The sequence below is a fragment of the Lacerta agilis genome, chromosome 1 (genome assembly GCF_009819535.1).
Source record: "Lacerta agilis isolate rLacAgi1 chromosome 1, rLacAgi1.pri, whole genome shotgun sequence".
Taxonomy (NCBI): domain Eukaryota; kingdom Metazoa; phylum Chordata; class Lepidosauria; order Squamata; family Lacertidae; genus Lacerta; species Lacerta agilis.
Genome location: NC_046312.1, coordinates 131,737,034 through 131,759,759, shown reverse-complemented (window position 1 = coordinate 131,759,759; position 22,726 = coordinate 131,737,034). Strand labels below are relative to the sequence as shown.

The following is a 22,726-nucleotide window of genomic DNA, read 5'->3' as shown; positions in this document are numbered from 1 at the left end:
AAACCAACTTCTTTTATCCATCCCTGCTGATAAAGGATCTGGAAGCCTCCTGCAGAGTTGGACAAAAGGAAAACATTCTCCTACCTGTGAGACGTGTTTCCCACTGTCTTTCCTGTTTGGTCGCTTACTCCCATTCCAGGCCACTAAAAGCAGCATGGGGGGGGGCATGGAAAGGAAGCATGTCGTTTTTAAGAAAATTGATTCTAGCTCCCCAGGGTTGTGGAGTACCTTAGCTCCTCAGGCTGTTGCTGCTGCAATTGAAAATGGGCTGCCACAGTCTGGTCACATTGTCCCACTTGCGCTCTGTCCTCAAAGGTGCTACTGTGCCTGGGTCCAAAGGGCAGGTCAGCGATGGATGATGTAAGTGAAGTTGACTCACTTTTCCTGATAGATCTGCTGTGTATATGTTTATGGAGTTATTTGTCAATGATTCACTTGCTATCCTTGGAACTAATCCATGTCTTATTTAGACTTTTTGGCACTCCTTAGAAGGTCTGGTGGCTGTGTGGCATTCCCTTGAGTCATTGCTCTCTCACTCTCTCCCTTCCCTGAACTGGATTTTCCCTGTGCTCCACAAATTCAAAAATAAGGGCAAAAAGTGCTTCTAAGAGCTGGTGGGTGTATGGAGCTTGGACTCCACCTCCCCCCATAGAAGCCAACTCCTAGGGGCCGAGGACCCTTCAGGGAACCCCCCCCCCATAAAATATTTGAGAGGGCACAGGTTTGCATAAAATTTGCATACACTTTGTGTCCTGCAAATTTATATCCTCTTTTACACACAGTGGGTGATTATGAGAGATCCTGGCAGGATTCACTACATGCAGACCAAGCATCCACCTGGCCCTAGTCCACTGGTCCGTTCTCTTTGCCAAGTGATCTCACTTGCCTGGGCATTCAGCTGGTTTCCCTGATACTGTTGTTGTTTTATAGAATATTTGAATATGCTGACATTTGTTATGATATGATATATCTACTGTCACCATTAACATTTGATCTTAACTACTTGCTGTGTGCTGATGTAGACCTTCCAGACAACAAGGGGAAATGCCCCTCAAAAGACACATGTAGGGGGCACATGTAGATAAATGTACCCTGGGGTTCATGGAGCAAAGTTGGTAGGTTCGTGGAAAGACACCCCCCTTTTCCTTCGCAGCACAGACTCCACAGGTTTCCCTCATTAGCACAATTCCCTTGTTAACCTATTTACAGTACTAACAAACTGAATGGGGTTTCTCATCTCCACTATGGGGAATATTTAGCAAAAACTCACTAAGGAAACTGCATTTGCCTTTTCTTCTTCTATATTCTTCCTACTTGAAGTATTACCAATAAAACAATGTGATTTGAACATGATTCACCCACCCTGAATCTAATAAAGAAGACCACAAACCCGAACTTTTCTATATAAACTGTTGTTGTTGTCTAGTCATGTCCGACTCTTCGTGACCCCATGGACCATTGGACCAGAGCACATCAGGCACTCCTGTCTTCCACTGCCTCCCACAGTTTGGTCAGACTCATGTTGGTAGCTGTGAGAACACTGTCCAACCATCTCATTCTCTGTCATCCCCTTCTCCTTGTGCCCTCAATCTTTCCCAACACCAGGGTCTTTTCCAGGGAATCTTCTCTTCTCATGAGGTGGCCAAAGTATTGGAGCCTCAGCTTCAGGTTCTGCCCTTCCAGTGAGCACTCAGGGCTGATTTCCTTAAGAATGGATAGGTTTGATCTTCTTGCAGTCCATGGGACTCTCAAGAGTCTCCTCCAGCACCATAATTCAAAAGCATCAATTCTTTGGCAATCAGCCTTCTTTATGGTCCAGCTCTCACTTCCATACATCACTTCCACACACTCAGCTTCTCTGAGTTATTCAAGCCCCTTCGCCATGACAAGGCAGTGATCCATGAAGGAGATATAGACTGTAGTATAGTTTAAAACCTAATGAAACCTTTGAATATTGATTGTATTCCTTGGATGTACGTAACCAATTGTGTAACCATAAATACAACATACTATGAGAATGGAATGAATAGCTATGTATCAAAGATGCTAAAACTTTATTGAAGCAAACTGTAAATGGATACAACTCTTCCCTTAAGCAAACATTGCCCAATGTAATCTTCATTTACTGCATTCCTTCCTTATTTCAGGTCACAAGATTGCTGTCTGCTTGCCTTCCAAGGAGGGGTTCACCGCACTCTTAATCTCATTTCAGGCTGTAAAGAGAAGACTCCATGCTAAATAGTTCTCACCACACATCTGAATGCCAGTTGTAGCAGATCCACCGCTTACCACCAATTAATAAAGCAGCAGACTCACCCTGCTTACTTGCCCCAATTAAATATTGCACGCACACCTCATGGTAAGCCCCTTAAAGAAATTTCTACCTTTTACCACAATTCATCTTGTGGGGTGTCTTGTGTGAGGGAAAATGTAGGGATTCGACTCTTGGAGTCGGTTAAATAAACAATAAAAGTTTTATTAAAAAGGAGTTTGTGAATTAAAGTTGGTTCAGGAAATGCATTCTTTCAAGTAGAAGTTAACTTAATACTTAAACTAAATATAAAGATGTCACTGGCTTCCAGAATAGGTGGTAAAAGGCTTAACTCAGTTGTGACAGGTGTCATAGTTAAATATTTTTTGCACAGCATGACATCCTTCACAGATTAATTCTTTGGTTCACAAGTGAGGGGCACTTTTCCTCAGTTCCCCTCTTTCTTAACAATCCCACTCCTGAGGTATTTGAATTAGTATAACAGACCCAGGGAATCCCCTCACCCCTTGTGAATGGCTTGGGGGTCTTCTCTTTCTAGAAGAATCCTCCCCTCCTGACTGGAATGAGACCCAGGGAGTCCTTATTACCACATCTTCCCCCTCTTCTGCCTCAGACTCAGCCCTCCAGGTAACTCCTGTCTGTCTATCTTCCCCAGACCCTCAGCTCAGTTCTCTATCTAAGCAGCATGGCTCCTTCCTCTGGCTATGGATAGTCTCCTCAGAGCAGATGTTCCACTCAGATCAGAAACATTCTCCCTCAGACAAATCCTATCCTAATCCATTTCTTGCATCTCAAATGGAGCCCTAACTGACGTATCTCAGGACGGCTCCTATTATTTTCCCTCCAAAAGTGCTGGCTCCACCTCCTCCCCTCTGCCTTGCTGTCTAGGTATCCAGTCGGAGAGAAGCTCCCGCCTTCTGGTGGAGTTTCTGAGGGAAAACACCACCGGACTGGTCTGGCTCTGCTGTCATTCACAAAAGTCTTCAATTCTATTGTTATTTCTATAATCCTGCTATCAGCTCCAGTGAAAACCCTCTTTCTGATTGTCATGCCTGTCAAATGTAAATGTATTTGCACGCTGCATCTTTACCTTGCAGCTGTGTACCTTTTGCAGCACCTCATTTCACGTGTAATATGACAAATCTATGACATCTTATACTGCCCAAAAACCTAAGCTCATTTTTTAACAGGGTTCTTGGCTGCTCATCTGTAAGGACGCGGTTGCAATTGAGAATAAAAAATCAGAGCTTAAAGCTGCCTTGCTTCACTTAGCTTGGTTACGATCAACCCGCTCTTTCCAACCGCAATAGACCCATAAGGGGTCTCAAACCTCCCTTCGTATTTTTATAACAGTGCTACTGAAATGTTTTATTCTTTTTAACTTCTGTTTCATTGATTCACTGTTACTCACCCATGAATAACCCAGAGGCAAGATGCCTACCTCTGTGGGAAATTACAGGCCAGTTGAGTTTTCAGACAGCTCTGAAATCTTTATTAAAAATGTAAACAATGAACTTATTTCAAATCAATAAAACAAAACAAAATGATGACCTTATTTCCAAAAAGCTAAAAGACTGGAATAGTTAATACAGTGGTACCTCGGGTTAAGAACTTAATTTGTTCTGGAGGTCCGTTCTTAACCTGAAACTGTTCTTAACCTGAGGAACCACTTTAGCTAATGAGGCCTCCCGCTGCTGCCACTGTGCAATTTCTGTTCTCATCCTGAAGCAAAGTTCTTAACCTGAGGTACTATTTCTGGGTTAGCGGAGTCTGTAACCTGAAGCGTCTGTAACCCGAGGTACCACTGTGGTGAAGTGAGAAGTGAAGTGAAAGCATATTGAGTGATGTGTCAGTTGAATTGTGGTACACAGAATTGGACCCCATTGCTGGTGGGGATTGAGGTGAGGATGTGGGCAGATAAAGCATCTCTGGGACTTTAGAGTAGATAGTTTAAGATGCAGGAAGGAGATCTCTATCCAGAACTGCCAGTTTCAGCCATTTACTGTCAGTGAAACTGCCAAGTACCCCCTTCTGGTGGGGTCAGAAAGATGATTATCAATGTCAGTCAGATTGGAAAGTTCTGAATTATGCACACTATCCTTGAACACATACAGCTTCTTTCATCCATTTACCTTCTGATGTGATTATCTTCCCAAGAAAGGGGTGGGCTGCCTGCCACCCACTAGATGCCCCAGTCATGGTTCATAAGGCTGGCTGCTTTAGAAACGCCATAACTTTGATCATCTTAAGACTTATTATGACGTGGGCCCCTGGACTATGAGGACAATTTCACATGGAGAGAAGGACCAAATAGGAACACAGGAAGACTGTGTTCTGGTTACCTTTGCTAGTCAGGCACTGTAGAAGTCTACAAACCCGGGGGTAATCCAAGCAGTCCATTGGTAGGTACACTTGGAAGACAGAACAAGCCATTAGAAATATGCATTCATTGCAAGGAATTAATTTATACATGCTTCCTTGCTCTATCATTTAGAAGGCATTTATATGACACTTTAAAACTGCAGCATCCTATATATGAGTTTGCAGAGGGCTGGGAGCTCATATGAGACCTGGTGCCCTGCCTTGACAATTGAGCCAAAGTAGCCTGAATTGATTACTTTCTTAGTTCTCAAAATTGTACAGTGGTACCTCAGTTTTCGAAAGTCTCTGTTGATGAATATTTCGGTTTTTGAACGCCGTAAACCCAGAAGTAAATGCTTCGGTTTTCGAACATGCTTCAGAAGTCAAACATGCCACACGGCTTCCGCTGAGTGCAAGATCCTGAGAGCTAGCTGTCAGCTATTGAGTTTTCGGTTTTCGAATGTTTCAGATCTTGAAGAGTCTTCCGGGAATGGATTACATTCAAAAACTGAGGTACCGCTCTATCTCTGTGCCTCTGTTACAGCCAGTAACAATATCAAAATAAAACTGAATTGGGAATACTGTAAGAAACCAGCTGCCCTTCTGATGAAACCATGTTCCTAGCGTAGCAGCCTGCTGACTTACATATATTGACTTACACATATGCTGCAGATGTTGGGATGGGCAGATGATGTAAATCAGATGGGAATCCTCCCAGTGGTGTGCCAAGACCAGGTTGCATCACAGAAGGGCCCATGGAAAAGCCAAGTTGAGATGGGATGGCTGGCATCCCTGAAGGTGTGTAGTGGTGATGATGCACTGTTGGGGGTCGTGACTTCTCTGTTCTTACTAGAAGCGGAGCAGTGAACTGCAGGTAGTTAAGAAAAGGAAGGTGTGTTACATTCACCCAGCTGTTGGGACAGGCAAGAATAAGGTTCAGATTCTGAAGCTGATCCTGTTTGTAGCCTTAAAGTGCACTCCCAACTCTGCATTGGAAGGGAAAGCAGGATTCGGCTCTATTGCCTATCAGCTGATGGGTAGTAAAGCCAAAGTCTCCTGGAGTTTCCCCATGGAGAAGTCACTCACACAGCAAGTGCCTACAGAAAGCAAACTTCAGTGCTACCAAACAGATGGACAGTCTGAAGCCCATGTGATTTAAAGCACTGTGCAAGGGGCTAGCTTGGTCTGCAAGGCTGAGATCTGAAAAGAAGTTGGTCTGCAGAGCCAAAAATGTTTCCCCCTCCTGCCTTAGAGATTAGCACGTCTGCTCTACTAATCTCTGCTCAAATGCCCAGGAAAACAAAATCTTTGCCTAGTACCAAAATGATGACAATGTTGGTGCCAGGTTGGTCTCCCTGGGAATAGCATTCCATAAATGGGGAGGCTACTACATAAAAGGCCTCTCCTTTCATCACAAACATCTGGATCTCTTCTTGGAGGTGGCATACAGAGAAGGGTCTCAGGGAATGATCTCAGGATCTGGCAGGTTCATATGGGTAAAGGTGGTCCTTTATGGGTCAAGTCATGAGCTGCATAAGACTTTAAAGGTCAAAACCATCCCTTTGAATTCAGTATATAAACCAGGGGTACTCAACCTTTTATACCTACCGCCCACCAATGCCTCTTTCTTGATGGCAAAATTTCCTTGCCGCCCACCAGGGCTCGATGGAAGGAGGATTCAGCTTGTGCCGTAGAACCCCCTACCGCCCACCTAGAATCCTGAAACGCCCCTAGTGGGCATTAGGGACCAGGTTGACAACCCCTGATATAAACAATAGACAGCCAGTGCTGCCAGGTCAGAGCTGGTGCTCAAAGAGGCATAAAGCACCTCCTTGGCACAGCTAGTGGCTCCCCCCCTGCTAAACATTAGCATCTCAGCTCCAGGAGTTTCTGAATGAGATGGATTATCTAGATCCATTTCAATCTGGTTTTAGTCTGGATTTGGTAATAAAATCATGATGTCTTCCAAATTTCATACAATTGTAGAGTTGGAAGGAAACCAAGGACCATCTAGTCCAACCCCCTGCAATGAAGGAATCTCAACTAGATCACACATGACAGGTGACCATTCAACCTCTGCTTCAAAACCTCCAAGGAAGGAAAATCCACTACTTTCCAAGAGAGACTGTTCCGCTGTCAAAGAGCTCTTACTATCAAAAAGTTATTCCTGATATTTAGTCAGAATCTCATTTCTTGGAACTTGAAGCCATTGCTTCGAGTCCTAACCTCCAGAGCAAAAGAAAACAAACTTGCTCCATCTTCCATGTGACAGCCCTTTAAATATTTGAAGATGGTTATCCTACCTCCTCTCAGTCTCCTCAATACAAATCTTTATTACAGTCATAGACCAGCATAAAAGGGTGGGATACAGTCATTTAAAATCTGAAAAGCGTTTTGGAAAGCTAAAAGGTATTAAAACAGAAAGTGAATATAAAAGTCTATAAGAATTTAAAAGAAGCTAGAAGAAGGCATTGGGCAGGTGTGGAAGAGCATAAAAGGTTGATATATTAAAAGACTATAACTATTAATTTACAGAGCACTCTGATATGTTCATTACATCTGGTTTGTGGCACAGGTCCTCCTCCAACAAATTTTGAGCACTGCTGTGCAGAATCTAGCAACAATGTGTGTAGTAGCAGGATTGGTATCTGAGAGCAGCAGGGAGGTACAGAATTGCTCTGGGTGCTTATGAAGTAGTGGGGAAATCAGGCTAATATCTCTAATACAAGCACCGGAGAAGGACATGCTCTACCATTTCTATTTGTCCTGAGTCACAGGAGCATTGTCTCTCTGGGTAGTTAATCTTCCTTCAATAACAGCTGAAGGGAGGGCATGACATAGAGCCAGGGTAAAAGCCCTTTGGTGTTTAAGAACTTTGAGTTTAGTTAGATATGCCATAGAGGAGGCAAAGTACCTGGTGGATTCCTTGGAAATAAAAATTGGAGTCCTGGCTAGATCCAATTGCTGCTCTGTGTCTACTATGTGTTGTTTAATGAGTGCTTTGGCCTGATCATATCCCATGCAAAGTAGCATTAGAGATACATTTTGGAGCATGAAGGACTGACCTTAGAAATTTGGATTGTACAAGTTCTAGTGGTGCAAAATTGGAAAAGGGACCCAACTGGGCACCGTAGAGAAGTTGTGCTATTGGCTTGGCTTCAAATAATTTGACTCAGTCTCCTCTTTTCCAGGCTGAACAAACCCAACTCCCTCAACTGTTCCTCATAAGGCTTGTTTCCTACACCCTTGTCCTCTCGGTCACCCTCCTCTGCACACTTTCCATTATTTAAGTAACAATTACATGCCACATGGCATGGAGGGGAGGAAGAGCTTCTGTGGAGCTCATAAGCTCTCTTTTCAAATGTACACGTTTTTATTTGTTATCCCCCCCCCCCACCAGTTGCTGTGCTCATTGGCTCCGAGCTGTTTTGTTTCACTGAATAAAGATTTAACTTCACAGACACCTTGTGAGTTATTGCTGATCTTCTCCTGACTCCCGCCTTGGCAATCAGTTAACATTTAGTGTCCTTTAAAAACAAGTTTACCTGTTGTCCATGGTGAAGCACAGGAGCTCCATGCCCACCAGCTGGTGGATAAGCAGGTGGTGGCAGAGATTTCAACATCATGTTCTGCATAATAATCTGATGCATCTGTGCATTTTGCATTAGCATCATTTCCACCATATCTAGGAAAACATGAAGATCAGGATCAAGAGACAACACTCTGCTTACTACAGAGATCACAACAGAATGCTAGGGAGAAGCAGCCTTCATCCTTTCAGCTCAGACTTTTTTTTAAGGTGCCAGTACTGTATACTTTTGCGTATCCCCAGGAAAAAAGCACCGGTGGCAAGACCAGTCCTTCACTATGCAGAAAAACAGATGCGAAGAGCTTTAACTGTATTATTTTGTAACTGAAGTGTCAATCTATATGTGATGCTGAAAACTGATGAAGCATCTCCCGATCTTTTCTGTCTTCATGGGAAACACACCAAATATCCAATTTTCCCAACTTCCATACATAGGAAAGAAGCTAGGATGGATAATTCTGAAGGCAGCCCATCCCTTCTAGTCCAATTAAATTTAGAATGCCCTACCAGCTGCATAATCCTGCCCACCTAGCAGTTCGAAAGCACGTCAAAGTGCAAGTAGATAAATACCGTATATTGCGGCGTATAAGGCGACTCGGCGTATAAGACGACCCCCCAACTTTTTATGTGAAAAAACAGAGTTTGGGGTATACTCACCCAGCCCGGGATCCATGGCTGCTGAGGCGGCGGCAGCGGCGGGGAGAGCGTCTCCCGCGCCACACAGGAGATCTCCGCGCTTGCTGCCCAAGCGCACAGCGGCCTCCACGGCTGCTGAGGCGGCGGCAGCGACGAGAACCTCCCCGTTGCCGCACAGGAGGCCTCCGCGCTTGCCGCCCACGCCCAGCCCGGGCTCCATGGCGGCTGAGGCAGCGGTTGCGGCTGGAGCGCCGGGGAGAGGCTCCATGGTGGCTTAGACGGCGCACGCACGGCACGCTGAGTCGGCGCGCGCACGCAGCCAGTGGCGGGGCAGAACTCCGGGTCACGTCGCATGATGTTGCCGGCGTACAAGACGACCCCCGACTTTAGAGAAGATTTTTCGGGCTTAAAAAGTCGTCTTATACGCCGTGATATACGGTAGGTACCACTCCAGCAGGAAGGTAAATGGCATTTCCGTGTGCTGCTATGGTTCGCCAGAAGTAGCTTTGTCATGCTGGCCACATGACCTGGAAGCTGTACGCTGGCTCCCTCAGCCACTAACGCGAGATGAGTGCCGCAACCCCAGAGTCGGACATGACTGGACCTAATGGTCAGGGGTACCTTTACCTTTACCAACTGCATAAAGCTTTTTTTCAAAGTTGGGAGTTCCTTCAAGTATCTGCTATGTCACACCTAGAAGTACATCCCTAAAATGGAGATGGAGTAATTGGCAGAGGAGGAAAGGGACTAGCCATCAATGTCTTTCTGCTCACTAGGGGTAAAAGGTAGAAGGTAAAAGACCCCTGGATGGTTAAGTCCAGTCAAAGACAACTATGGGGTGCGGGGCTAGTCTTGCTTCAGGCCAAGGGAGCTGGCGTTTGTCCACAGACAGCTTTCCAGGTCATGTGGCCAGCATGACTAAACTGCTTCTGGCACAATGGGACCCTGTGACAGAAGTCAGAGTGCATGGCAATGCCATTTACCTTCCCGCTACAGCAATACCTATTTATCTACTTGCACTGGTATGCTTTCGAACTGCTAGGTTGGCAGAAGCTGGGACACAGCAACGGGAGCTCACACCATCACACGGATTCGAACCACCAACCTTCCAACTGGCAAACCCAAGAGGCTCAGTGGTTTAGACCACAGCATCACCCGCATCCTGCATCATAGGGGTACCCAAAGAAAGGTAGGAAGAGATCCTGGCTCTCCGCCTTCCTATGATTTGACTTTCCGACAAACTTCAAGGGTTCACTCTCTGCTTTCCTTGCATGGAACCATTCAGCATAGTTTACATCTCCATTGTACTATAATGCTCTGAAAATGTGGTGCAGTTAAATAAACTCAGAAATAAGTTTGGTTCTATGTGGGCTGCCAGCTTGCTGCAGTTTGTAGCAAGGCACACCTTAGTTCACGCAGGCATCTCTCCATGCTATGCTGTACATGCAGGAGGGATGTGAGATGAAAAAAATGCTAGGCAAATCTGAAAAGGGCCTCACAGCCTGTTTCCATGCCTCTTGACTCAAAAGTAAATCTTACTTAATTCAGTGGATCTTAATCCTAAGTATACACAGGGTTGTAAGATGTGCTGTAATTCTCTGCACATATTTAACCAACATCTACCCAGAAAAAGTCCCCCCCGTTTTCAATGCATATGGGATTGCCCACCTTCCTTAATACTGCCAGAGCGAGGGCCTGGGCAAGGCTGCGGAGATGGAATCTGCGTAATGAGCGGTGGATGCTGAGGAATTTGCTGAATAATGGTTGCTGGCTGCTGAGGCAACTTGGAAAAGAAAGGAAACAAAAACAAAATAATAATTGATCAAATGTAGACAAAATCCTAGACTTTGATTAAATCCTGTTAGTACTCAATACACTAAGCAGCAAACACTGTAAACTGATACATATTTTGTGTTCAGTTCATTATTGGACTAATCAAGGATTATTATTTTTTACAGTTTCTTCTGGTTTGCACGGCACATTAAATCACGAGGCATTAATTAAACTTAGAGGCACCATCAACAACTGCTAGAGAAGTTTGTCTTTTTCCAAGGATTCCTTTTTTGGTGTGTAGACTTGTGTGCATTTAGCTTGACATGTGTAGTAGAAAAATTTAAAAAATCAAAAAGCGGTGGAAAGGGGGTGGGGTTCTAGAGAAACGACCTGGCAATCCCACCCACGCTTGAACCCAATGTGTTTTGACTAGCTTTGGGCACGATTCCCAGAGTGTAACTGCCATGTAAATTAAAGGCTTGCTGTATTCATATTCTAGATTATATCGGCAGGCATCAGTATCTCCTAGAGCGGACATTCACCTGCCACCATTCTCGACCCGTCACCCATGGCCATGGTGGGGGTGGGAGTTGGAGTTCAACAATGGCATACATGGGTTGCCAGTCTGCTTCTAGGCTTAATTTAAGGTGCGCGCTAGCGTTTAAAGCCATAAACAACTAAGCCCCCAAGTATCTTAAAGAGTCATTTACAGCCAACAATTGCAGAACAACAGGATCCGTTTTTGTGAAAAGCCACAATTATCTGGTAGTTAAGGGGTTGGCCCAAAGAACAGGAAGATTATGCAGCTACCAAAAAGGAATAAAATATTTTGTAGGTCCTATGTGAATGTTAGAATCCTATTTGTTGCCTCCTAGATATGGGTCCTGCAGGGATCCAGTAGTGTAAGCTACTATAGATACACTTTCAGAAAGTACTTTCTCTCATACAGCCATACCTCTGGTTGCGAACGGGATCTGTTTCAGAGCCCCGTTCGCAACATGAGCAGCATGCAACCTGAAGCACTGCGTCTGCACATGTGCGTGAGGCGATTTGGCACTTCTGCGCATGCGCGAACCGCCGAACCCGGAAACAACCCGTTCCGTTACTTCCAGGTTCAGCGCATTCGTAACCTGTGACGAACGCAACACAGTCGTATCTAGAGGTATGACTGTACTTTTTATGTTATGTGTGAAAGCTATTACTATGTGTCAGGCTTCAGGGAATCAACTTCCTCCCCCCCCCCCCAGCAGTAGATAAGCAGAACAAAAAGAAAATAGTCTTCTTACCAGTTATAACCTTTAATGATCACAGTGAGAGAACAAAGAATCCATTTCCTAGTCACCCATGTTACTATGACTTGTAACCTGAGCTCGCACCCTCTATGCTTTCTGTTCTGCCACTTTATCAGCTCTTCTTGACCTTGGCGAGAGTGGATAAATGCTTTCCAGAGACAGTGAATCTATTAACTCTCTCTCTTCCCGTGCTTCTTCTCCTAGCAGTTCCCTATCCAGTGTTTCCAGTATTTCCCAGCTTCTGCCTTCTGAACTATGTCCCTCTGCAAACCACTTTTCCAAATCTATACAGTGGTACCTCGGGTTACAAACACTTTGGGTTACAAACTCCGCTAACCTGGAAGTAATACATCGGGTTGAGAACTTTGCCCCAGGATGAGAATGGAAATCGCGGCAGCGTGAGGCCCCATTAGTGAAAGCGTGCCTCAGGTTAAGAACGTTTTCGGGTTAAGAATGGACCTCCAGAACGAATTAAGTTCATAACCCAAGGTACCACTGTACTGTCTTCCTGCTCCTGGGAAGATTCAGGATCCTGATCAGGAGCAGGGGGAGTTGGAGGCTCCCACCATTCCTCCTCAGTGCAGCCCTATGTTAGATAATCTGAAAGCAAAAAAGTTTTGTTTTTTTTAAAAATATTCTGCTATAGATTTCCCAAGCCAATTCTAAGTTTTACATTTATATATTAGTTAGAGGTTTTGAATCAAACAAAGTTGATCTAAATCTTTCATGTGAAAAATCTCCATTATTACACCTGTGCAGATATGCTTTCACACGCACAGTGCTGGAGCTTTCATCTGTTAAAAGGAATGATCAACATCAGGAAATTCGGGCCAGGAATTTAGGATTATCCACTGCCAGGTTTCTGTTAATGAAAAAAAATGCATCATTCATCTATGCATCCATCATTTTCAGTTCCAAATTGCATAGTTCTTTTTTATAACAAGGCACTCACTGTCTGCTGGATAATCCTTGGCTGTTCAGGTGGAGGAGGAGGAGGAAGAGGAATTTGGTAGAAATGTTCTGGTTCTGGTCTGAAGTGCTTCCTTTGGAGTCTTGGCAAGCCACGTGGTAATGACAATTCTTCCAGAACATTTTGCTCCTACAATACCAAATATATATGCTTTCCTTAAGAGGAAAAATGAGTTATGTTGCATTTTTTTCAAATTCACAAACCTTGTGCCAAGTGTATCAGTGAGAAATAAAAGATTTAACTATTCACTAAAAATATTTAAATTTTTCATGACATAGGAGACCAATGACTGCACTTCCCAATTCCATTAAACATTAAAGCTGGTATGGGAGATTTTGGATTTGACAGGAGCAATGACAGCATGGTGGGCCAACAATATTTGTGTCTACTGGGAGACACAAACCACTGAGATTTCACCCAATGCATGGAATGCCATCAAGAATGAGAAGCCCAATGGGTTTAACATAAGCCAAATGTGAAAAGCAAAATTAACTATTTATTCAAAGAAACAACATAGCTCAGGTCCAGTGAGCCCAGTAACTCTCACCAGTAGATCTTGCCCCAATGAGGCAGTTGTGAGGACTGAACATCCTCGTCTTCCCCCAGCTCCCTAGGATTGCTCCTCCCCTGCGTCCTTCCCAGGCAACCTCTCTGTCTTGTCTGTCTTTGCTCTGTCCTCTTCATACCTCTGTGGGTTCTGGGAGACCAGGGAGGAGGGGAACTAGTCACTGCAGGAGGGGGAGACCTCTGGCTTCTTCAGCAGCCTGCCTGGTCTCTGCCTCTTGCCTCCCCCCCCCCCCCCGTCTCCTCCTCTGCCTCTGATTCTGGACTGCTCTCTGCCACAGCCTCTTCCTGCTCACTAAACCCTGTGGCCTCTTCCTCTTCCTCCTCCCAGTCTGCTCCCTCATCCCACCACCAGTCCCCTGGCTCTGAGCCTTCTTCCCTTGGTGGTCCCATCCACTCCTCCCACCACTCCTCTGTATCCAGCCAATCCATGGCAGGCAGTAGCAGAAGGAAGCGAAGCTAACTTGAACCACATAAGTTTTAGTTAAGTTGAACTGCCGTACAGCTATATGCTTTGCCCAGACTAAGGGGTAACATGTTGCTGCTGCCTGCCACTCCAGCCTCCAAGTGGTGCCAGATTCCAGGGGTTCCAGGCACTCACACAGGGTTCATGTTTCCTTTTGGGAATGAGGCACAGTGGAGACTGTGGTGTCTTTATATGTTTTATTTACACATATATACAACCTGAGCCTATGGTGGATGGGTTCGCAGCATTCACATTGTTTCTCCCATAACCACAGCCTTGGATTCAAGCAGAATTCAGATACTGCTTTCTCTCTGCCTTTCCCAGCCAGCAACTTTTTTGCATCTAGCTCCTAGCTCACTCAAGAGCAAACTCTCAACTCTGGCCTTTTGTCTTTCTAACTAACAGACAGTTTGGGAGGGAGGCCCCCCCATCTCCCCTCCCCGGCACAGAGCTACTCCTTTGTTTCCTTAAGGACCCATCTTTAGCCAGCTATTACCAAGCTGGTCTGGCTATTCCATGCTGGATCCAATAATTTCTTCCTCCAAATAAAACTCATAACAGCATCCTTAAACAGAGACTTCCAAGAGTTTAACAATCTGACTTTATATATGTGTGTCTCCTTAGAAGTAAGTCTTATCAAGTTCAATAGCTCAGGTCCTCTCAGTTAGGACTGCAGGATTGCAGCCTTCATGTGTTGAAGAAACTTCATAGCACTGAATCATAGAAATGTAGACTTGTGCAGATGGAAGGGACCCTGAGGGTCATCTAGTCCAACCCCCTGCCTGAGACATACCCTGAGCTGCTGCAGAAGATCCTTTCTTCGTCTCAATGCACTTTGCAATGCATAGCCATGGCTGCCATAATTCCCTGCAAAAACAGTTGGAAATAGTCTACCATCTCTAGCTTTACAATTTTTCAGTAATTTACAAAACAAATGAAAGGGGGGTAGATAAAGGAGGGGGAAGAAGGCAATTAGTTGCTGGTTCATTTATGGATCCAATTCAAGGCACTCACACTAGTATTTAAAGCCCTAAATGATTCAGGCCCCAAATATCCTTCCCTACAGACACTTCCGGGAGTTCCACCACCCTCAGAAATTTGGGAAGCAGCAGCCTGGGAAAGGGCAATAACAGTGGGAGCCCCTCTGTTCTGGAATTCTCTACCCACAAAAGGGTGTCTGGCACCTTCATTGTGTCGTTTTTGTCATATGCCTCTTAACCCTAATTTTGACACCCAGGATGTGTGCTTTGGAACCCACTCTATTCTCTTATGTTTAAAATCTTTTTAGTATTGTATTTTAAAGTTGTTCTAACGTGTCCTGGGGCCACATGGTGAAGGTAAATAATCTAATAAATAATGATAATATAGGGTGGGTTTTCATTTCCTTCCTCACCATCAGAAGTCCTATTGGCCCGTGGATCTGTAGAGGATGGAATGCAGAGAAAGTTTGCCACAATCCACATCTATCCCATAGTAAATGTTGAGAAATCCTGTTTCATGCATTTTCCCTCAAACTTACATTACAAATTGATTCATATGGAGATATGAGTGAGCTTTAACTGCTTACTTGCTGCAGAAAAGGAAGATTCCAAATCATCAATATTTTCGCGTTCATTTTCTAGTTTCTGTGGATCAAAGCAGCATGAGGATTAACAAGAAACTCAGAACCTCAGCTTTGACTGTCAACAAGTAATTGAACATCACAAAACCTACAAAGATTTGTGCAATCTGTGTGCTGTGAAAGTGGGAGTTGTTAGCACTAGTTTATGTTGAGTCATAAAAAGGTAAAGGACCCCTGACACTTAAGCATAGCTGTCAAGTTTCGGTTTTGAAAATAAGGGATCAGCAGTCTCACCTATCCCGGGGACAGTCACATGTCAGTGGTGGGCGGAGCCAGAAGCAAAAGTGGGCGGAGCAGCAATGTAAACTCCAAGCGGGCTCAGGCTCGGAGCGGAGCAAAGAGGAGGGCAGCCACCAAAGAGGAGGGCAGCCATGTGCTCCGTGTGATGGAGCCCCATCGTCTTCTTGTCTGATCCCATCAAAACAGGACAGGAAGCAGCAGCTGCTCAAAGGCAGCCAGGCTCCGCCCGCCAGCTAACCCTATTGGCCGGCTAAGGGGCTTGGCGGCAACGGATAGGGGCTGATGCAGGGGGAGGAATATACCCCCCCTGTAAGCACGGGAAACGGCTCCCACTTGCTTTGAGGGCCGAGGCTTTTCTCTCCAAGTAGGCGAGGTCTTCCCACCCAGTCCCTGGCCAGCAGGGGAGGAGCTGCTTCCATTAAAAACGGGAAATTTAAGGGAAATAAAAAAATAAGAGAGCAGCGAGAAACTGCTTGAAATAAGGGAGAATCCCAGGGGAAACGGGATTCTTGACAGCACTGCACTTAAGTCCAGTCGCGAATGACTCTGGGGTTGCGGTGCTCATCTCACTTTACTGGCTGAGGGAGCCGGCATTTGTCCGCAGACAGTTTTTCCAGTTCATGTGGCCAGCATGAATAAGCCTCTTCTGGTGAAACCAGAGCAGTGTGTGGAAATGCCGTTTACCTTCCCGCCAGAGCGGTACCTATTTATCTACTTGCACTTTGAGGTACTTTCAAACTGCTAGGTTGGCAGGAGCAGGGACTGAGCAACGGGAGCTCACCCTGTCACAGGGATTCAAACCGCCGACCTTCCGATTGGCGAGCCCAAGGCTCAGTGGTTTAGACCACAGCACCACCCGCATCCCTTGTTGAGTCATACTTAGTACTTAAAGAATGTTTTCACCAGAACCAGAACCCCTCTCCTGTAGCTCCTTCTTTGTTCTTTGCAGTGTGCTTGCATTCCTTCTTAGGATTTAAGTTGATTAGAGTGGTTAGAGTGCTGGCGTAGGACCCGGGAGACCAGGTTAAAATCCCCAATGGGGAACTGTGGGCCAGTCACTGCCTAACCTACTTCACAGGGTTGCTGTGATAATAAAATGGAGAGGGGGAGCTCTGTAGAGAAAATGTGGGATATAAATGTATTGATAATTTATTTTCTATTATTTCATACAATTTTTGTACTGCTGGATTGTAAAAAACAACAACAACAACCCTTGTTTGTAAAAATACATTTAGATCTCACTTTTCCTCCAAGGAGCTCCAGGTGGCATACCTGGTTCTCCTCCTGCCCGCTTGATCCTCACAACCCTCTCAGGTGGGTGAGGTGGAGAGAGAGAGAGAATGACTGGCCCAACTTTGTCATCCACTGAGCTTTATGGCTGTGCAGGGATTTGAAGCCCGATCTCTGTGGTCCCATCCTATTCCAGCACTTCCTCTCCTAGACCAGAGCTTTCCCAACTTTTTATGGTGGTGACATGATTTTGACATGCATCATTTCACAACACAGTAATTCAGTTTCACTAGCAAACCAGAGGTTAAACCAACCCCTTTCCACCTCCAGTGTCACACAAACGCTTCCAAAGTGGGGAGTGTTTGTGTGACACACTGCAGCCGACACACTAACGTGTCGTGACACACAGTTTGGAAAGCTCGGCACTAGACTACCCTGGCTCTTCTGTGGTGTATATAAGGGGAATTATTGAGTAATTTATGGGATTGTGTTAGGCCAGAAATTAGGTAGGTCTGGGAGGATGAGTGGGTGAACATGGTTTTAGCAAGTTTATCACAGAAATCGCTTTGAGAATGAAGGAAATGTGGGAGGGAAAATAGCTAAGACAAGGCCTATTTCAAAACATAAGTAAGTCTAAATATAACCAAGGAAGGTTAGTATGTTCAACTAGGCAGATATTAACTTTTATATTTGGAAGTAGGGAAGTTGATGCATCATGAATAGACTGTCAAAATATATATAAAAAAATTGTTCAGTAACACCTTAGGTAAAGGTAACGTGACCCCTGACCGTTAGGTCAAGTCACGGACAACTCTGGGGTTGCAGCGCTCATCTCGCTTTACTGGCCAAGAGAGCCGGTGTACAGCTTCCGGGTCATGTGGCCAGCATGACTAAGCTGCTTCTGGCAAACAGAGCAGCACACGGAAACGCCGTTTACCTTCCCGCCGTTGTTGTTGTTGTTCAGTCATTCAGTCGTGTCCGACTCTTCGTGACCCCATGGACCAGAGCACACCAGGCACGCCTATCCTTCACTGCCTCTCGCAGTTTGGCCAAACTCATGCTAGTAGCTTCGAGAACACTGTCCAACCATCTCATCCTCTGTCGTCCCCTTCTCCTTGTGCCCTCCATCTTTCCCAACATCAGGGTCTTTTCTAGGGAGTCTTCTCTTCTCATGAGGTGGCCAAAGTACTTCCCGCCGTAGTGATACCTATTCATCTACTTGCACTTTGACGTGCTTTTGAACTGCTACGTTGGCAGGAGCAGGGACCGAGCAACGGGAGCTCACCCTGTTGCAGGGATTCGAATCGCTGACCTTCTGATCAGCAAGCCCTAGGTTCTGTGATTTAACCCACAGCACCACCCGTGTCCCTTATAACACCTTAGAGACTAACTAAGTTTGTTCTGGGTATAAGCTTCCCTGTGCATGCACACTTCTTCAGATACACACACAAGGGTAGACTGTATATACCTTGAAAACCTGCTAGCCTGGACATCACATATTAGATCTCAGGGTGCTGAGCTTGTAAACTCCTTTGCTGATCAGCATGGATGGATACAGGGCAGAAGAGTTAACTAGTTAAAAATCCCGCTTCAGATATTTTTTAAAATCCCACCACCAATTTAGTGCTAGTTTGCAAAAACAGTATGTTGGAAGTTATAACCTAGATATGACCTTAGAAAAATTACCTTACCTTCTCAAGGAGTTTGAGTTTGAGTCGAGTCATGTGATCTGCCACATCCGAGTCTGTCATCCTGACAAAATTTCAGGGCAACAGGCTCTTCAAATCACAAAGGACAGTAGTTTGCTTTTTAACGTGTGTTGCTTCTTTCTTCCTCCAGGCTCTTTGTCGAAATTTTCCATAAAGTCACTGTGATTTCAGTCCGAAATTTCAAAGGAAAACAGAATCCTTTCAAATACACAGAGTCTCTTGCAGTGTGCACAGTATGGTTACTAAGATATCGCTCTGCTTGAACAACAGCAGCATTTTCTCAATGGTTGCTGGCTTTCCCCATACAAAGTCACTAAGCCCAGCCCTGTGCGTTGCTAACATGCTCTGTTAAGCTCAGGTAACTTTGTAGCTGTTTGCATTGTCTGTCTGTGACCTAAACAAACTCAGGCACTAACTTGGTTCATATGAAGTTTGGTCATCTGAGAGGGAAAAAAATAAAAATCCAATTGGGTGAGGCTGTTCTTGATTCTATCAAATCAAGTGAGGGTGTCAAACCAAGCATTTCCCATCACTTAAAAGTACCTTAATCTAGGCAAAGCTCAAGGAAAGCCCAAACAGAAACTGGAGATAGCTGTCGGAAGAGCATGAGACTCTTAATCTCAAGGGTGATGGGTTCGAGCCCAACGTTGGACATAAGATTCCTGCACTGCAAGGGTTTGGACTAGATGACCCTCATGGTCCCTTCCAACTCCACAATTCTATGAATTCTGTGCATTAGACCCATCAGATTTTTCACTTTGCCAGATCTCCCTCTTCCTTCAAATTTCCTTTCACATGAAGTCACTGTACAATACAGGCAACACTTGTTTTGTGCGGGGTTTCTGTTCCGGACGCCCACATGCGTCAGCAGAGCCTGTCCGTTCTGCCCGTTTTCATGTCATCTTTACGACATTTTAGGGCTATTCCCGAGTTCCGTGCTATGCGCATGTGCATGATTGTGTATCATTCGGACACACCTAAATTGGTCCTTGCCTGTACATAATAATGCATACCTTTTGATTAATTGTTACAAACTGAATAAAATCAAACAGCCGATTGTCTCGAGCTAGCTGGTTCCATCTGGCAATACAGGAGCTTAGAGTACAGTGGTACCTTGGTTCTCAAATGCCTTGGTTTGCAAACATTTTCTGGAAGCGAACGTGCTCCGTTTTGAGTTTTACACCAATGATTTGAGTGCCAAACTTCCATTTTGAGTGTTACTCTGAGGTCTGTCTGTTTTTGCTATTTATTTTGTGTTTTGTTTTTGCGGCTCTTTTTTGTTTTTGTGACTGTGTGGAACCTAGTTCAGCTACTGATTGACTGATTGTGTGACTGCAGTACATTGTTTATTGCTTTCATGTTATGGATCAATGGTCTTGTTAGATAGTAAAATTCATGTTAAATTGCTGTTTTAGGGTTGTTTTTAAAAGTCTGGAACAGATTAAATCCATTTTGCATTACTTTCTATGGGAAAGCATGCAATGGATTACCGGTAAGTTTGAGAACCAAGGTACAACTGTAGTGTTTTTGCACATGACATGAGGCTTAAATTTGCCTTTATAACTGTAGAATTCAGAAGACAGATGGAATGCACAATGCATCTTATGTTTTAGAAAGCAAATTAACCAATGTAGATTTTAAGCATGACATGTGAAAACACCTACAACTGGATTCAGAACTCAGTGGGACTAAGTTTTAGTATTTATTTTTATTTCAGTGCCAGGATAAACAAAAAGAGTAAATGAGGTTATATACTTCTTGTACCAAGTAACGTTCAAAATGCTATTTATTCAAGAAACACATGCACTACATTTACTTTTGTTGCTCAACAATGTTGACTATGAAATGTAATTTACAATAAAGAATGTTATCTCAGAAGGGCAATCCTTCATTAAGTAACCCATGTCAGTCCATTAAGAAAGTTTGAATACTGAGCTAAATGCAAGTTATGGCTCACCTGGTCTTGGCTCATCAGGTCTTTTATTACTGTATTTACTTTACTTCGCTTATTAGATTTGTATACTGCCTTTCAATATTCAGTGATCAGTGGTTTACAAAACGGGAAAAAAATGCAATAGAACAGCAGCAATATCACAGAGCTGCATAATAGCAGCATTAAAAATCCATGATAAAAACTCCTTCAGGTAGTAAAAGCCCAGGAAAATATAAAGCTATTTGCCTGATGTCAAAAAGTCATTACAGTACTCTATCATGAGAGCATTCCAAAGGTGTTGCTCCTTCCAAGTCATCATGATTCAGCAGTAAACAGCAGGGGTTTCCCTGGGGAAAAGTGGCAGGACAAGAGGAAGTGTGAAAGAGCCTGAGGCGAACCCCATAGGTGTGTTTGTGTGGCGGGGGGGGGGGGGAGAGAGAGAGCCAAGCAGCCAGGCCAGCCCAAGACATCTTACCATTCCACGTCCAACCCCCAGCCCTCCCTGCATTTCTGCCAGCCCCGTCTCCACAACTGTACCCCCACTGCACTCCACTGGCACTGCCAAAGTGATGCTTGTGACGCAGCGAGGGCAACAAGGCTGTGTTGGTGGTGCAGCGAAGAAGCCCTGGGGGGGCTGGCAGCAGTGCAGCCAAGGGGATAGGGCTGTCTGAAGCAAATGGCTTCCCCTTGCCTAACAGAAGGACCCCCCAGCCAAACAGGCACACTTTCCAGCAGGTCTTCAGATGACGTTGCAGCAGTGGGTGGCCTGCCTGTGATACCTGCCTGCCTCCCTCCCTCACTCCACACACAGATAGGAAAGGTGGAGAGCAATTCTGCTCAACCAGCCAAAATGCAGGGTGGCGGAGGGGGGAGATGGGAACACCACCACGTGTTACCGTGACAATATCATAAAGGTAAAGGGACCCCTGAACATTAGGTCCAGTCGTGTCTGACTCTGGGGCTGCGGTGCTCATCTTGCATTAATGGCTGAGGGAGCCGGCCTACAGCTTCTGGGTCATGTGGCCAGCATGACAAAGCCGCTTTCTGGCGAATCAGAGCAGCGCACGGAAACGCCGTTTACCTTCCCGCTGGAGCGGTCCCTATTTATCTACTTGCACCTTGACATGCTTTCGAACTGCTAGGTGGGCAGGAGCACCGGGAGCTCACCCTGTCGCGGGGATTCGAACCTTCCGATCAGTAAGCCCTAGGCTTTGTGGTTTAACCCACAGCGCCACCCGCGTCCCTGACAATATCATAAGCAGGTTCAAATACAGTAGAAACAAAAGGCAGGTGGAAATTCCCGCTCTTCTCAAAATCATTTACTGTAAAAAGAAAAATAAGTTTTCAAAAATTGCCCTGCGGTTTTTCTTAAAACAAAGAAGATGTTTTTATATTTAATCTGTTAGCTGCCTTGAGTCTCCGTCAGGGGAAAATATAAATCTCTCTGACACCCCCGTGGGGGGGGGGGGGCGCCATCCGGCCATTCCGGGCCAAAAGAGACGGCGGCCGCCAGCCCGGCCCGGGTGCAGAGCTCGGAAAAGGCTCATTCCATCCTCCGGATAGGAACCGTGAAGTGGAAGAGGAGAAGCAGCCGCTGCTTCCCACGGGGACCCGGGAGGCCCAACCCGCCTGCCGCCTCTCGGTTCGTCGCCCCGCCAGGATCGGGCCCGGGACAGCAGCCCCGCCCCCCCGCACGGTCACATGGGCGGGACACAAAGTTGAATCGGAGGGAGAAACCCTTAACGTCCGCGCATCCGAGGCCCCATTGGCTACTGGCGCTGCTAATCTGCCGTCAGCAAGCGCGCCCGCAACGGCAGCGGGTTAGTCGCCTCTCAGGGCTCGTTTCGCCATTGGACAGCGGAGTTCGGAGCGAGGCAGCCCATTGGCTGAAAGTTTTTTTCCCCGGCTCCAGCGGTTGCGCGGCGGTTGAAGCGGCGGTTCCTGAGGGAAACAGCGGCCGGCCGTGGAAATGGAGCGGGAGGCCGGCGGCGGCGGAGGCGACGGCCCAGAGGTGTTTCTTTTCTCTGCTCGAGGGTCGGGGCTGCGCTGACTGGGGCGTTTCTGGGGTTC

General features: G+C 45.6%; 1 protein-coding gene across 3 annotated transcripts; it reads right to left on the bottom strand.

The window, feature by feature from the left end:
- Nucleotides 1-2,031: 2,031 nt before the first annotated feature.
- On the bottom strand, nt 2,032-18,881 carry C1H21orf58 (chromosome 1 C21orf58 homolog). Of its 3 annotated transcripts, XM_033171745.1 has the most exons (9): nt 18,706-18,881; nt 15,491-15,548; nt 14,717-14,790; nt 12,876-13,022; nt 10,527-10,641; nt 8,179-8,318; nt 5,293-5,501; nt 4,615-4,683; nt 2,032-2,213 (listed from the first exon to the last, which is right to left on the bottom strand). In XM_033171745.1, the coding sequence occupies exons 1-8, from the start codon at nt 18,763-18,765 to the stop codon at nt 4,641-4,643; spliced, it is 846 nt and encodes a 281-aa protein (XP_033027636.1). In that variant the 5' UTR covers nt 18,766-18,881; the 3' UTR covers nt 2,032-2,213; nt 4,615-4,640. The 3 variants fall into 3 exon arrangements, with proteins under 3 accessions (XP_033027636.1, XP_033027645.1, XP_033027654.1); XM_033171754.1 differs by lacking the exon at nt 4,615-4,683; XM_033171763.1 differs by lacking the exon at nt 2,032-2,213 and having other exon boundaries at nt 4,616-4,683; nt 5,279-5,501.
- Nucleotides 18,882-22,726: the final 3,845 nt, after the last annotated feature.

Bases quoted from the DNA above. Each gene is read 5' to 3' on its own strand.
- C1H21orf58 (XM_033171745.1), bottom strand. From the start codon at position 18,765: ATGACAGACTCGGATGTGGCAGATCACATGACTCGACTCAAACTCAAA. The intron at 5,502-8,178 runs GTAAACTTGTTT...AACTACCTGCAG, and splicing joins TGCTTCACCATGGACAACAG to TTCACTGCTCCGCTTCTAGT. The intron at 4,684-5,292 runs GTAAGTCAATAT...CTGTCTTCCAAG, and splicing joins CCAACATCTGCAGCATATGT to TGTACCTACCAATGGACTGC.